The sequence below is a fragment of the Otolemur garnettii genome, unplaced genomic scaffold, assembly GCF_000181295.1.
Source record: "Otolemur garnettii isolate 467f Iridium unplaced genomic scaffold, OtoGar3 scaffold00043, whole genome shotgun sequence".
In the NCBI taxonomy this organism is placed as follows: Eukaryota; Metazoa; Chordata; class Mammalia; order Primates; family Galagidae; genus Otolemur; species Otolemur garnettii.
The window spans coordinates 5,609,595-5,623,060 of record NW_003852438.1 but is presented as its reverse complement, the minus strand read 5'-3'; the positions used below and the strand labels follow the sequence as shown (position 1 = coordinate 5,623,060).

Here is a 13,466-nt window from a genome sequence, read left to right as displayed (position 1 = left end):
TGATGCCACGGCACTCTACCCAGGGGGATAGCTTGAGGCTCCGTCTCCAAAAAAAAAGAAGCAGAAACTAAGTGGACATTTGTCAGAGTTGTAGTAAAAGTTCAAGTTGAAATTTGAACTTCTAACTCAAAACGATACCTTCCTCTCTTCTTTTTTAGAAGGACAAGGAAACCTCGTCTGTGCTTGAGAGTTCCAACCCTAAAAATCAGAATTCACACATAGGAGCAAAGACAAAAGCAGGGATGGATAGAACTATAGATGGAGACAGGGTTGGACCAGGGAGAGAGTGAATAAAGAGACTCCCAGGGGGAGAAGTGTAAAGCGGGTGACTGATGGAAGGGAAGGGCAAAGTGAGGTAAGGCAGCAAAAGATGTCAGGAGAGGAGGAGGGTCTGTGTGGGGTTCAGAGAAGGAAGAGGTGTGTGCAAAAAATGGTAGCAATTTATCTACCCAAAGAAGAGAGTGTAAGCCAGAGGATCACAGCCACATAGAGGACACTTAAATTTCAACAGAGCTACTTGGGTATTGGCTCCTATTCAGTGGTAGAGAGAACAAAGAAGACATGCCACGGCAATGGGAGCTCCAGCAGCCGCAATCTCAAAAACTGACACAGACTTGTCAATAAAGAGAGTAAAATCTGATTTATAATACTTGTGAGTATTTGAAGAAATTTCAGGTGTGTTTCCTCTTTTAACCTGTTTTTGATTTTGGCTTCTGGAGCATCTTTTGAGATGTACTCTTTAGTTACCAAATGTATTTTACCCTTTCAGGCAGAAGGCCACAAGCTATACAAGGACCTGAAGAACTTCCTTAGTGCAGTCAAAGGTGAGTATTACAGCACAGCAGGGTCCAGAGGGCATTTATGCAGCTACTAAGTGGTCTGGAGAGTAGAAAAAGAAACCCAGGTTTTTTATCACTTGTCTGCCTTTGACTCCTGGGACTTTGCGGACCGAGGAAGAGTGACCTTTTCTATCCTAGCTCCATCCAGCTTTCCTCAGTAATGATATAAATCTTCTGAGTTTGTCCTTCTAAATCAGATGAACTGATTTGTCACCCATATAGTTATACCAACCTACTTTTAGGGAAACTTGATGGTAGGACTGGATTCTCTCTTTTCAGTGATGCATGAAAGTTCAAAGAAAGTGTCAGAAACTCTACAGGAGATCTATAGCAGCGAGTGGGACGGTTATGAGGAGTTGGCGGCCATTGTAGGGGTAAGGGTGCCTTGGGCGCCACAGCTTTTCAGCACTTATTACTGTTCTCATCTCAACCTCAGCTCAGCTTAGCTTCCTTATTTGAGAACACAGGTGAACAAAGGACCAGTTCATGTTGTCCATTTGTATTGCCTCCATCACTGGCTTGTGGAAAGAAGCTGGAGCTGTCAAAGTTAAAAACAAATTTTCCCTAATTTGTGGATTTCTGTGCTTTTTACTTTCTTTCCCTCTTTAAAACCTTATGGGGCGGTGCCTGTGGCTCTGTGAGTAAGGCACTGGCCCATATACTGAGTGTGGTGGGTTTGAACCCAGCCCCAGCCAAACTGCAACAAAAAGATAGCCAGCCCTGTGGCAGTGCCTGTAGTCTCAGCAACTGAGGAGGCTGAAGCAAGAGAATCGCCTAAGCCCAAGAGCTGGAGGTTGCTATGAGCTGTGACGCCATGGCACTCTACCGAGGGCAACAAAGTGAGACTCTGTCTCTAAAAAAAAAAAAAAAGAAAAACCTTATGGACGTTTTACCTCTTGAAGATTAGTTGTTTATTAAAAACTAACTTCAGGGCTCAGCGCCTGTAGCTCAAGTGGCTAAGGTGCCAGCCACATACACCTGAGCTGGCAGATTCAAATCCAGCCCAGGCCCACCAAACAATGACAGCTGCAACCAAAAAATAGCTGGGCGTTGTGCCAAGTGCCTGTAGTCCCAGCTACTTGGGAGGCTGAGGCAGGAGAATCGCTTGAGCCCAGGAGTTGGAGGTTGTTGTGAGCTGTGATACCATAGCACTCTAGATAGGGCGACAGCTTGAGCCTCTGTCTCAAAAAAAAAAAAAACTAACTTCGGTGAATGAATCCCTAACAATAAAAAAAAAAAAACAAACAAAAAAAAACATCAGGCTCAGTGCCCATAGCACAGCAGTTATGGCACCAGCCACAGACACTGAGGGTGGCGGGTTTGAATCTGGCCCGGACCAGCTAAACCACAATGACAACTATAAAAAAACCCAAAAAAACAGCTGGGCATTGTGGTGGGCACCTATAGTCCCAGCTACTTGGGAGGCTGAGGCAAGAGAATTGCTTAAGCCCAAGAGTTGGAGGTTGCTATGAGCTGTGACACCATACCACTGTACCAAGGGCAACATAGTGAAACTCTGTCTCTAAATAAATAAATGAAAACTAACTTCATGCAGTTATTTATTTCTAAACTTCCCTATTCTCTAAGCTCTAGAATCCAAGGCTTTTGCAATATGTTACTGTTCCTAATCCCTGACCGTATGTACACTTTCCCACATGGGCGTGGGCTGCTTCTTCCTCTGATTCTTTCCCAGAATCCAATGTTATATCATAAATAACATGCTCCTTGGAAGGGAATTGTTGTTAAGTAAAGCCTTCGCCAGCTTCTGCCTTTGTCCCACAGAATAATGATCTCCTTTGGGAAGACTATGAAGAGAAACTGGCTGACCAGGCTTTGAGGACCATGGAAAACTACGTAGCCCAGTTCAGCGAGATCAAGGTACTCGATTTACAGAATCAGGCAGGGTTGGAGATGGCCTGTGCAGGTTAGAGAACATAGTAGGCTAAATTTTACAGAGTCAAGTAAGTTAGGAGAAAGAGGATTCAGGTTAGGATGGAGAGTTAAAGGCTATGTGAAGGTCATGTTTAAATTCAGACTTTGGTGAGCTAGATTTGGCTGGTTTTTAATTAGATCTAAGGCAGTGGTTCTCAACCTTCCTAATGCCGCGACCCTTTAATACAGTTCCTGTCCACAACATGAGGAACTGTATTAAAGGGTCGCGGCATTAGGAAGGTTGAGAACTACTGATCTAAGGCAAGGCATCCCCTTTTAGCTATAGAGAAATAATTAATGGTGCTGGAGATGTTTATTGTGTAAAAGAGAAAACGTGGAGGACAGAAAATAGTTACCTTCAAATAACTATCAAGCAATGGCACCTGCAGCCCAGGTGCTCTGGAGTCTGAGGCAGGAGGGTCCCCTGGGCCCCAAGTCTGAGCTGCTGTGAGCTGTGATGCCTCAGCACTCCACCCTCCACCCAGTGAAACTCTGTCTCAGAAAAAAAGAAAAAAAATACTGACTCTACAGGAAGAAATTAGGAGGCTGATTTACGTTTCTAATATTAAAGCTTTCTAAAAATGAAGTGAAATGCACTCTAAGGTAGTGAGTTGTCTATTTTCTGTTCAAGCAGAAGCCAGACTATATCTTAGATATTGTAGAAAAGCTTCATGTATTATATTGAAATTGAACCAGATAATTGCTAAGATCTTTTCAAATTCCATGACTGAGAGATTAAGACAGGCCAGTGACATAGTTTGCTTTTCCTGGTATAATTATAGTTGGGATTAGTTTGAGTAGACTTTCTTTCAGTGCCCATAATAATTTACTGTTTTTATTGCACTTTAAAGTTTTCTTTTTTTTTTTTTTGCAGTTTTTGGCCAGGGCCAGGGTTCGAACCCACCACATCCGGCATATGGGGCCAGTGCCCTACTCCTTGAGCCATAGATGCCGCCCCAACACTTTAGAGTTTTCAAAGAATTTTATATTCAGCTTTTTTTTTAAAGACAGAGAGTCTTACTGGCCTTAGAAACCTCAAACTCATGGGCTCCAGCAATTTTCCTGCCTTAGCCTTGCCTCATGAGTAGCTGAGACTACAGGTGCCCAGCTAATTTTTCTATTTTTAGTAGGGATAGAGTCTCACTTTGCTCAGCCGGTCTCAAACTCTCTGCTCAAGGGTTTTGTCTCACTTTGGCCTCGCAGAGTGCTAGGATTACCACTGCACCCAGCCTATATTCAGCATTTAAACTTTAAAAGAAGACTTCTATAGGGTAGATGAGGCTACTGAGATTCCAAAAGAGATGTGTACTTGCCATTACCCACAAGACTAATGCATAGAAGAGTGGAGACTAAGACCCTAAACTCCAGATTTTCGATTTGGTGGGATTCTCAAGGCCATTTCTCCAGGAGGCTAAACCAGTTTATAAGGGTTCATAGGAAATACTATAATTTAATACAAGTTTCCTTATGATCTATAGGATTGCTCCTTACTCTGTCTCCCCTTGAGAAGCCCCATTCTTCCCACATAGTAAAGGAGTTCCCTTGGGCACAAAACCCTGTTAGAAAGTGTAATTTGGTAAGAAGACCCAGGAATCTTGTCTCTCTGCTTGGTACTCTGTTCTCTACATCCTGGCCTCTGAATAGTGAGTATCCACACCCTTTTTCATCACCATGGGTTAGGAGAGAATCGCCAAGCGGGGTCGGAAACTCGTGGACTATGACAGTGCCCGACACCATCTGGAGGCAGTGCAGAATGCCAAGAAGAAAGATGAGGCCAAGACTGCCAAGGTAAAGCAAAACAACCTGGTGAAAACTTCCTGTTGTTCCTCTTCCCATAGGCAGGTGGCCAAGCCAAGATGGGTATAGGAAATGATAAATTCTGCATCCAGTGTCCTGAAGGAAATCCTGTTTCTTCTGACACTGATGCTGTAAGGATACTCAGAGTCTTGAGGCTGGGGGACACATGGGTCTGAGGAAAGACAGGTTTGTGTCCAAGTCTGGTCTCTGAAGAAATGCAAAGGATAAAAGAGGCAGTCTCTACCCTTGGGTTCAGGACTGAGCAGTATTATCTTATCTATAGGCAGAGGAAGAGTTCAACAAAGCCCAGATTGTGTTTGAAGATCTAAACCAGGAACTACTGGAGGAGCTGCCTATTCTTTATAACAGGTAATGATTGAGATTCAGGCAGGGTTGGACTCTGGCAGCCCAAATATTCACCTCATGAAAAGAGCCCTGGTTCAAGAGTGGGATATCGTTTCCCCTCCACTGTGTGATACTAGGCAAGCTACCTTATCTCTCTAGACCCTAGCTAATTTCTTCAGAAAAAGAAATGGAATTCTCCACTGTGTGATACTAGGCAAGCTACCTTATCTCTCTAGACCCTAGCTATTTCTTCATCTACAATACAGAAATAACTATCCTTGTTCTGCTAGCTTTTCTGGGTTTGAAAACAAGATGCTTCTTGGGTAGGAAAGATCTTGGCAAGTAAAGTGCTAGGAGTTCTGCTTTCATGCTCAAATGTGTATTGCTTTAAACAAGTTTGGTTTATAAACGTGCAGATTTACTTAGAAGCTAAACCGTGGGATGATTTTTTTGCATTAATGAAGGTACTTTTGCTTCACAATAAATAAATGTTTAGATTTAGTCTCCACTCTTCTATGCATTAGTCTTGTGGGTAATGGCAAGTACACGTCTCTTTTGGATGGATTTAAATTTTCTACATTGGAAGAGAAATCTGAGCAGAAACTCGATTTGCATCTATTTTCTTCTCATTGTACAAGATATACTTTAATACAATGGTAGTCAGAGTATTTTACATTGTTACTTAATATTACTCCATATATGATGGAACCTTTTTAATGGCTACACATATTATATATTAAAACATTAATTATATGACTCCTAATTTAAATATAATTGAAATTTAAGGTGGTCTCCTTAAATATAAACTGCCTCAATTCATTTACAGGAGAATTCCATTAATGTACATCCAGACATGGAAGTCCTGTATTGCATAAAGATAAAGAATAACTACTTATTATGACAATTATAATTATATGGCTTTACATTTATACAGTCCTTTAAAATAATTTTTCAAAGCACTTTCATGTCTACTTAGTACCTCAAGAGCCCAAAAGATACAGCTTCATGAAACTGTTAAACTTTGGTGTCAACCTGAGCTGATACTGTCTTCTCTGGGCTTCCTGCTCCTAAAGAGTCATGTGTGCTCCTGGCCCAGTTCTGATGAATCCAGATCCCAGAACATCCTAGGATGAGGAATGCCTTTCTCTGAGGAGTCTTGGTTATAGCTGGTTTAGGTTTACGGTCCTACCTTGCATTCAAAGAACTCCTTTACCACCCCTTACCTCTGTGTGTTGCTTTGCTTTCTAACAGTCGTATTGGTTGTTATGTGACCATCTTCCAAAACATTTCCAACTTGAGAGATGTCTTCTACAGGGAAATGAGCAAGGTGAGAAACATCTGACCAATTGAAACTGCTAGGTATGAAGGTAGCTCTGATTTACATAATTTCTTTAAATATCTATTTTGTCATCACAGACTTTGACTTTCATCTCATGATGGAATAATAGTACTTCACTGATTATGTTCAACTATATCAAAGTACATATATACACTATCAGAGAGCTCTTTCCATCTCCCTTAACAACTGAATTAGTGCATCCAACCTTGGGCATCAGCATGAATAAAGGAGGTTAGGCATATGAAAGGAACAATAGAAACCAACTTCTTAAGCACAAGTCAGTTTCTCAGGTAGTTGGTCTGGAATAGGACCAATCTGTTAGTGATAGGCAGCCATATAACATAATCTTATGGGGTCTTTTCTGATCCTGGGATTCCAAGATTCTGTTTTAGTACAATATTAATCATATTCACACAGCCACACATATTACTCTCTATAGTTTCTTTGGCTATAGTATAATTAACCTACCAATTTAAGACATCAATTTATTGTGAATATAGTTGAAGCTCCCAATGTCCCATTTTAATAATGAAAATGAGTTTTCATTCCCTGGATCACTTGAGAGAAGCCAGAACCTCAAATCAAACTATGAGTTATGGGCCCTGCCTTGAGAGAGCTGCCAGTCTGAAGGAAGAGGTATGGTGGCACAGGACCTTAGACATTAGTGCTAGGGAGATGAGGAGGAATTATAGATCAGAATTGAAAGGGTGAGCTTTCATTTTGAGAAGCTGTCTGAAGGAGAGGGGAGAAGGGCTATGGCAGTCTTGGGTTCTCATTTGGCTTGAATCCCTTTCTCTCTTGCTGACTCTAGTTGAACCACAATCTGTACGAGGTGATGAGCAAACTGGAGAAGCAACATTCCAACAAAGTCTTTGTTGTGAAGGGACTATCAAGGTGAGCAACTTCTAAGGCTCTTCTGCTTCACTTGTCCTGTATGTACGTGAGCATATTCAACATCCTCATCTCCAGTCCCACGTCCTGACTTTTTCCCTTATGTTCATGTGCATGATGTTTGTAGTTTATACTGTGCCCCTATAAATTATTTTCTTTTCCTTAAATATTTCCAGCATAACTAAAGGTATAAAGAACAATACAAAAGTAACCTCCTACGAACTTTAAGAAATCAATTTATTGTGAATATAGTTGAAGCTCCCTTTGTCCCTTACCTACTCACTTTCTCTTTCTCCTTACCTAAGGTAACCATTGTATTACATTTAGTATTTATTATTTCCATGCATGTCTTTTTACTTTTACTTCACACACACATGCATATAAAATACTGTTTTACATATTTTAAACTTTATATACATGGACAAATGCTGTATGTATTCTGTAACTTCCTTTGTTCTCTCAATAGTGTTTGTTACGTTTATCCTTATTGCAGTATGTTACTAGCTCTGTTCTTTCCTTTCCATAACTGTTATGGATGCTCTTATGGGCCTAATTCATGTTTGATTTATCTATCTTCCTGCTATTTTAAAGACATTTGGGTTGTTTTCCAGTTTTTTGCTATCATAAATAATGTTGCAATGAACATGTTTTACGTTTTCCTTTGAATATTATCAAGAACTTCTTTAGTCTGTACTTGTAGTGAAATTGCTGAGTCATAAGGTCTGTCACTGGGGCTTTTTGAGTCTTACTGGATGTTGCCAAATTGCTCTCCAAAGTGACTGTTCCAGTTTATAGCCCTTCAACAATAATTAAGAATCCCATGGCTCCATATTCTTGCTATATGTGAGACTGTCAGACTTCTCAATTCTTCCACACTCATAGGTATGAAATGGAATTTTTTGCAGTGGTGAATCACAGCTCCACAATTGCTATTTATCTTGAGCATCTTTTCATGTTATTGGCCATTTAAGTTTCCTGTTCTATGACTTTCCTATTCATCCTTTTCCCATTTTTTAGTTGGATTGTTTAGTTGGATTTTTTAATTGGATTGTTAAACTGATTTATATGAGTTTTTATTTGTTTTGTTTGTTGGTATACTCTGGATACTAATCCTTTAATTATATCCTTCACAAATATCTTTCCCCAATCTATTATGGCCTCTTATTTCCACTTTGTTTTGTGACATCTTTTACCTTCATACATTTTTTTAATGGGTTAATATGAGGGTTCATACAATTAGGTTACATTAGTTTTATTTGTAAGGTAAAGTCCAAAGTCTGAGCTATAGTTAAGTCTTTAACCCAGGAAATGCATTTCTAGATATTTGCCCAGAAGAAAAAAAAATCATTTTACCATAAGGACATTTGAACTTGAACTTGAATGTTTATAGCAGCTCAGTTCAACTGCAAAGATGTGGAACCAACCCAAGTGCCCATCAACCTGTGAATGGATTAATAAACTATGATACACACACACACACACACCGTGGAATACTATTCAGCCATAAAAAGATAGAGACTTTACATCTTTTGTATGTACCTGGATGGATTTGGAGAACATTCTCCTAAGAAAGAATCTCAAGAATGGAAAAGCAAGTATCCCATGTACTCAGTACTAATCTGAAAATAGTAGAACAACAACTACAGGCCCACGTGAGAGGAAAAACACAATTAAATTCAAGAAGTGGGGGGAGGGGGCTCAATTAGTTCCCACCTATGGCACACTTCCTTCATATAGTCTTCAAATTAGTAAGTGTGAGCAACTCACTTGTCCCCCAGAATGTGACCACTTGCATAATTATTCTGAAGCCTTTGTTTAGAAAGTATCATTAAGCCCCTTCTATGCACAACGTTTTATGCTGCGTATTAGGGATCCAGAACATAGGAGACATGCCCTTTTCCAAAAGTGATTTACAGAAAATTAGAAATATAGAAAATGTGCTGAAGGAGATGAGGAACAATGTAAGCTTGCACATACTAAGGGCCTAATGAAACCATTAGGAATTCCAGAGAGGTAATTGCCAATGTGTGGATGGTTCGAGGAGACTTTAGGGAGGGGGTGAAACAGCTTGGGACTGAAGGAAGAATAGGACTCACATTTATTGTTTGTACTATTCATTTTGCAATTAGTTACAGGCTTAAAAATAATCACTATAGAGCCAATGTAGACTTCCTAGACAAATTTCCTTTGTCTCCAAAAGCTCTCTTTTCTCCTCAGTATTGAAAGCCAAAGTTCTACAACTGTCTGTTCTTCCCAAACTGACCATCATTTACACTGACATGTCCCAGAACCTTGAGGGGAAATGTGGTTTTCTCTTGCTGTGGTTTGAGTCTTCTAAACTTAGTCCTAGAATATAAAGGCCACAAAGAGCCTATGTCATGCTTGTTCCACATCAGGAACTCACAGGGCAAGAACTGTTTCCTCCTCCTCCTCCTTCCTCTCCCCACCTCCCATCCTTGTGCCCAGAACACAGCACATAATCGGTACTTGTCATTTTCTTTTTTGAGACAGTCTTACTTTCTTGCCCCTGGTAGAGTGCCATAGTGTCACAGCTCATAGCAACCTCAAACTCTTGGGCCCAAGAGTTGAACCTGCCAGCCTCGGTGTATGTGGCTGGTGCCCTACCTACTGAGCTACTGGGATAACTGTAGCTACCCCAGTACCTGTCATTTTTATTGTGGGTTGCTTGTCACACATCTTCATTAACAAACCAGTCCATAACTTTGTTTTATGTGGGTTTCTGTGTAAAGACACTTTATCTAATATACCTTGCTGATTTGTCAGAGCCTCACTATGTCACCGGCAGTACAGTGCCTTGGCGCCACGGCTCACAGCAACCTCTGATTCTTGGGCTTAAGCAATTCTCTTGCCTCAGCCTCCCAAGTAGCTGGGACTACAGGTGCCCGCCATAACACCTGGCTATTTTTTTTATTGTTGTTGCAGTTGTCATTGTTGCTTTAGTTGGCCCTGTCCAGGTTTGAACCTGCTAGCCTTGGTGTATGTAGCTGGCACCCTGCCAGCTGAGCTACAGGTGCTACCAGACACTTATTTATAGTATGAGAGCTGAAATAAGAAGGTAGATCTATGTCTTGTTAAAACCTCAGCTGGGAAAGTGAATGTCAGGTGACTCATTTTCCACCACTTGTGCATATCCATGAATGACTGGGAAGGTACCACAGGCACTGATTTAGGGTGACAGATAAGCAGGCGAATTCACAGATAATCTTTTCCCCAGAGGAAATATTTGCTAATATTTTGCTATGTTTTTTTCCAGTTTCTTTTTCTATAAATATTTTACATAATTGAGATCATGATGTAGATACAATTTCATGAACTTTTTTCACTTCACTTTATAAGTGTTAGTGCATATTATACAAACTTTCTAACATTTTAATTTGTTTTATTCTGTCATTGTGTGAATGCCTTCTAATGTCTTTGTGGATATGTAGGTTACCTCTAGTTTTTAGCTCTTCTAAATCTCAATGTCCTTCTTTTGTAGCAGCAAGAGACGCTCTTTAGTCATTTCTCCCCCAGTTCGAACATCTACGGTCTCCAGCCCTCTTACCTCACCTACCAGTCCCTCTGCACTTGCCTTGAAGGAAAATGAACCTGCCTCAGCAGCTGAAGAAGATCTGGCACCTGAAGCAGCCCAAGGAGAAGACAATTCTGAGATCAAAGAAGAGCCCTTAGAAGATGAGGAAACAGAAGAGGAAGAGTCTGAAGCCAGTTCCTCTGAGGAAGAGAAGTCTCTATCAGACTGCAATGGCCCAACCCAGGCCCAGCCCTCTCCTACTGCTGAGGGTGGCAAGTCCCAGGATAAGGTTCTCCCTTGCTCCCCAGCCCCATCACCAGGCAGAGCCCTGATTCCTTCAGAGCAGCCTTCATCACTCTCAGAAGTAGTCCTTCGACCCCGCACCTCAAGTGAAGGATCTGACAAACCAAAGAAGAAAGCCTCTATCCAGAGGACCTCAGCACCCCCTAGTAGGCCTCCTCCACCCAGAGCTACTCCGAGCCCCAGGTCCTCCTCGGGGAACAGCCCTCCGGCCTCTGGAGGGGGTTCACCCACCAGCCCCAGAGCCTTCTTGGGGACTGGGACTCCAAGTCCTAGGGCCTCCTTAGAGGCCTCTCCTAATCCAGAGCCACCAGAGAAGCCAGGAAGAACTCCTGAGGCACAAGAAAAGGAAAACATCCATAGTCCAAACCCAGAAGAACTTTGTGCATCTCCCACCGTGATAACCCCTCAGGTAAGAGTGGATCCTGCTGGGTCTATGTTCCCTTTGATTTTTATTATTTTTTATTTTTCTCAGAAGTGGGGTCATGCTGTTTTGCCCCCCCTGGAGTGCACTGGTACAATCATAGCTTTCTATAGCTTTAAATTTCTCCTAAGTTCAAGTGATCTTCCCTGCTCAGCCTACCAAGAAGCCAGGTCTATAGGCATATGCTACTTCACTCAGGTAACTTCTAAAAAAATTTTTTTTAGTAGAGATGGACTCTCACTGTGTTGCCCAGGCTGATCTCAAACTCCTAGGTTCAAGCAATCCTCCCACCTTGGCCTTCCAAAGTGTTGTTGGTATTACAGGTGTGAGACACCTTTTATAACCTCCATGTAGTTCATTGACACTGCAGTCAGGTTGTCCTATAGTTGGTGAGATGTCATAGTATAGTCTTAAGAATACTCTTGGATGCCTTTTTTGGTTCTGGTGATTGTTTTCTGTCTTCATAGCAATTAATTTAGTCATCTACTCTTAGGGTAACTGATTCCTACAAAGGGCTAATCTCTAATATTATGACTAGATTCTTGCTAATTTCTTTCTTTTCCTCTTAGATTCTGGGTGTTGCCAATACCTTTGTATAAAGAATGGACAACTGGGCCAGGTGTGGTGGATAGCCTGAGCTCACGGGTTTGAGACCAGCCTGAGAAAGAGCAAGACCCCATCTCTAAAAGATAGCCAGGCATTGTGGTGGGCGCCTGTAGTCCCAGCTACTTGGGAGGCTAAGGCAGGAGAATTGCTTGAGCCAAAGAGTTTGAGGTTGCTGTGAGTTGTGACACCACAGCACTCTACTGAGGGCAACAAAGTGAAACTCTTTCTCAAAAAAAAAGAACCTACAACTGGCATCCTGAGCTTTACTTTTTTAAATGAGGATGTAAAGGAAGGTATCACTTTAGTTTATCATACCTGTGACTGTGATAAATAAACCCCAAGAAAACTGCCAGTGTATTTCTAGGATATATCTTCTTTGATGATAGAGATGTAGAAGTGGGAACCTGGCAGTAAAGAAAAGCAAAAGGGGCTCGGCATGGTGGCTCAGGTGTGCGGTCCTACCACTTTGTAAGAGGCTGAGGCAGGAGGATCAGTTGAGGCTGAGAGTTTAAGATCAGCCTGAGCAATATTGCAAGACCCCATGTATCTATAAAAAATAAAAAAATTTGCCAGGCATGGGACCAGGCACCTGTAATCTCAGCTACTGAGGCAGTTAAGGTAGGAGAATCACTTGAACCCAGGAGTTTGAAGTTTCAGTGAGCTGTGCTGATGCCTAGGTACTCTAGCCCAGGTGACAGGGCAAGACCCTGTCTTAAAAAAATAAAAAGAAGAAATTTTTTAAAAGAAAAAGGGACAGCCTTTTGAAAGATGAGACTATAGATGAGAAAAAATTGAAAGACACCCATTAGAGAGCAGCTATTTCTGTGAAGGATCTGGAAATCAAGTCATATCTTATTCAAATTATATGGAAGGTGATCATATAGATGAGGGATTTGACTAGTTCTATGAGACTCCAGAGGTCAGAACTAGGTAGGCCCTATGTAGAAAGATTTTTTTTAATAGAAATTTATTTTTTATTTTATTTTATTTTTTTGGAGACAGAGCCTCAAGCTATCCCCCTGGGTAGAGTGCTGTGGCATCACAGCTCACAGCAACCTCCAACTCCTGGGCTCAAGCAATTCTGCCTCCACCTCCCAAGTAGCTGGGATTACAGGTGCCCATCACAATGCCCAGCTATTTTTTGGTTGTAGCTGTCGTTGTTTGGCAGGCCCGGGCTGGATTCGAACCTGCCAGCTCAGGTATATGTAGCTGGCACCTTAGCCTCTTGAGCACAGGCGCCAAGCCAGAAAGATTTTTTCAAATGGTACATTTTAGATCAACACAAAAGGAACTTTCAGCAATTAGCTTTGTTTTAAAAATAGGATGGAAAAATGAGAAATGAAGTATGGAAATAAAGAAGCACAAGTTGCTGACAAAAAGCAAAATGGATGGGGCATCTTGAAAAATACTTTTCTTGGCTCGACGCCTATGGCTCAACCGGCTAAGGCGCCAGCCACGTAC

The 13,466-nt window shown here is 41.5% G+C and overlaps 1 protein-coding gene across 3 annotated transcripts in view; it reads left to right on the top strand.

The window, feature by feature from the left end:
* BIN2 (bridging integrator 2) overlaps positions 1 to 13,466 on the top strand; it is a 41,868-nt gene that overhangs the window by 19,651 nt on the left and 8,751 nt on the right. Inside the window, exons 1-9 of one of the 3 annotated variants that reach the window (XM_023513675.1) lie at positions 67 to 652; positions 770 to 824; positions 1,119 to 1,213; positions 2,622 to 2,717; positions 4,452 to 4,559; positions 4,852 to 4,937; positions 6,165 to 6,240; positions 7,064 to 7,146; positions 10,643 to 11,387. In XM_023513675.1, coding sequence (XP_023369443.1) covers positions 1,121 to 1,213; positions 2,622 to 2,717; positions 4,452 to 4,559; positions 4,852 to 4,937; positions 6,165 to 6,240; positions 7,064 to 7,146; positions 10,643 to 11,387 — 1,287 coding nt within the window. In that variant the 5' untranslated portion in view covers positions 67 to 652; positions 770 to 824; positions 1,119 to 1,120. Of the gene's footprint in view, positions 1 to 66; positions 653 to 769; positions 825 to 1,118; positions 1,214 to 2,621; positions 2,718 to 4,451; positions 4,560 to 4,851; positions 4,938 to 6,164; positions 6,241 to 7,063; positions 7,147 to 10,642; positions 11,388 to 13,466 lie in introns of those variants that run through there. The other 2 variants (XM_023513674.1, XM_012805527.2) reach the window with 2 other exon arrangements.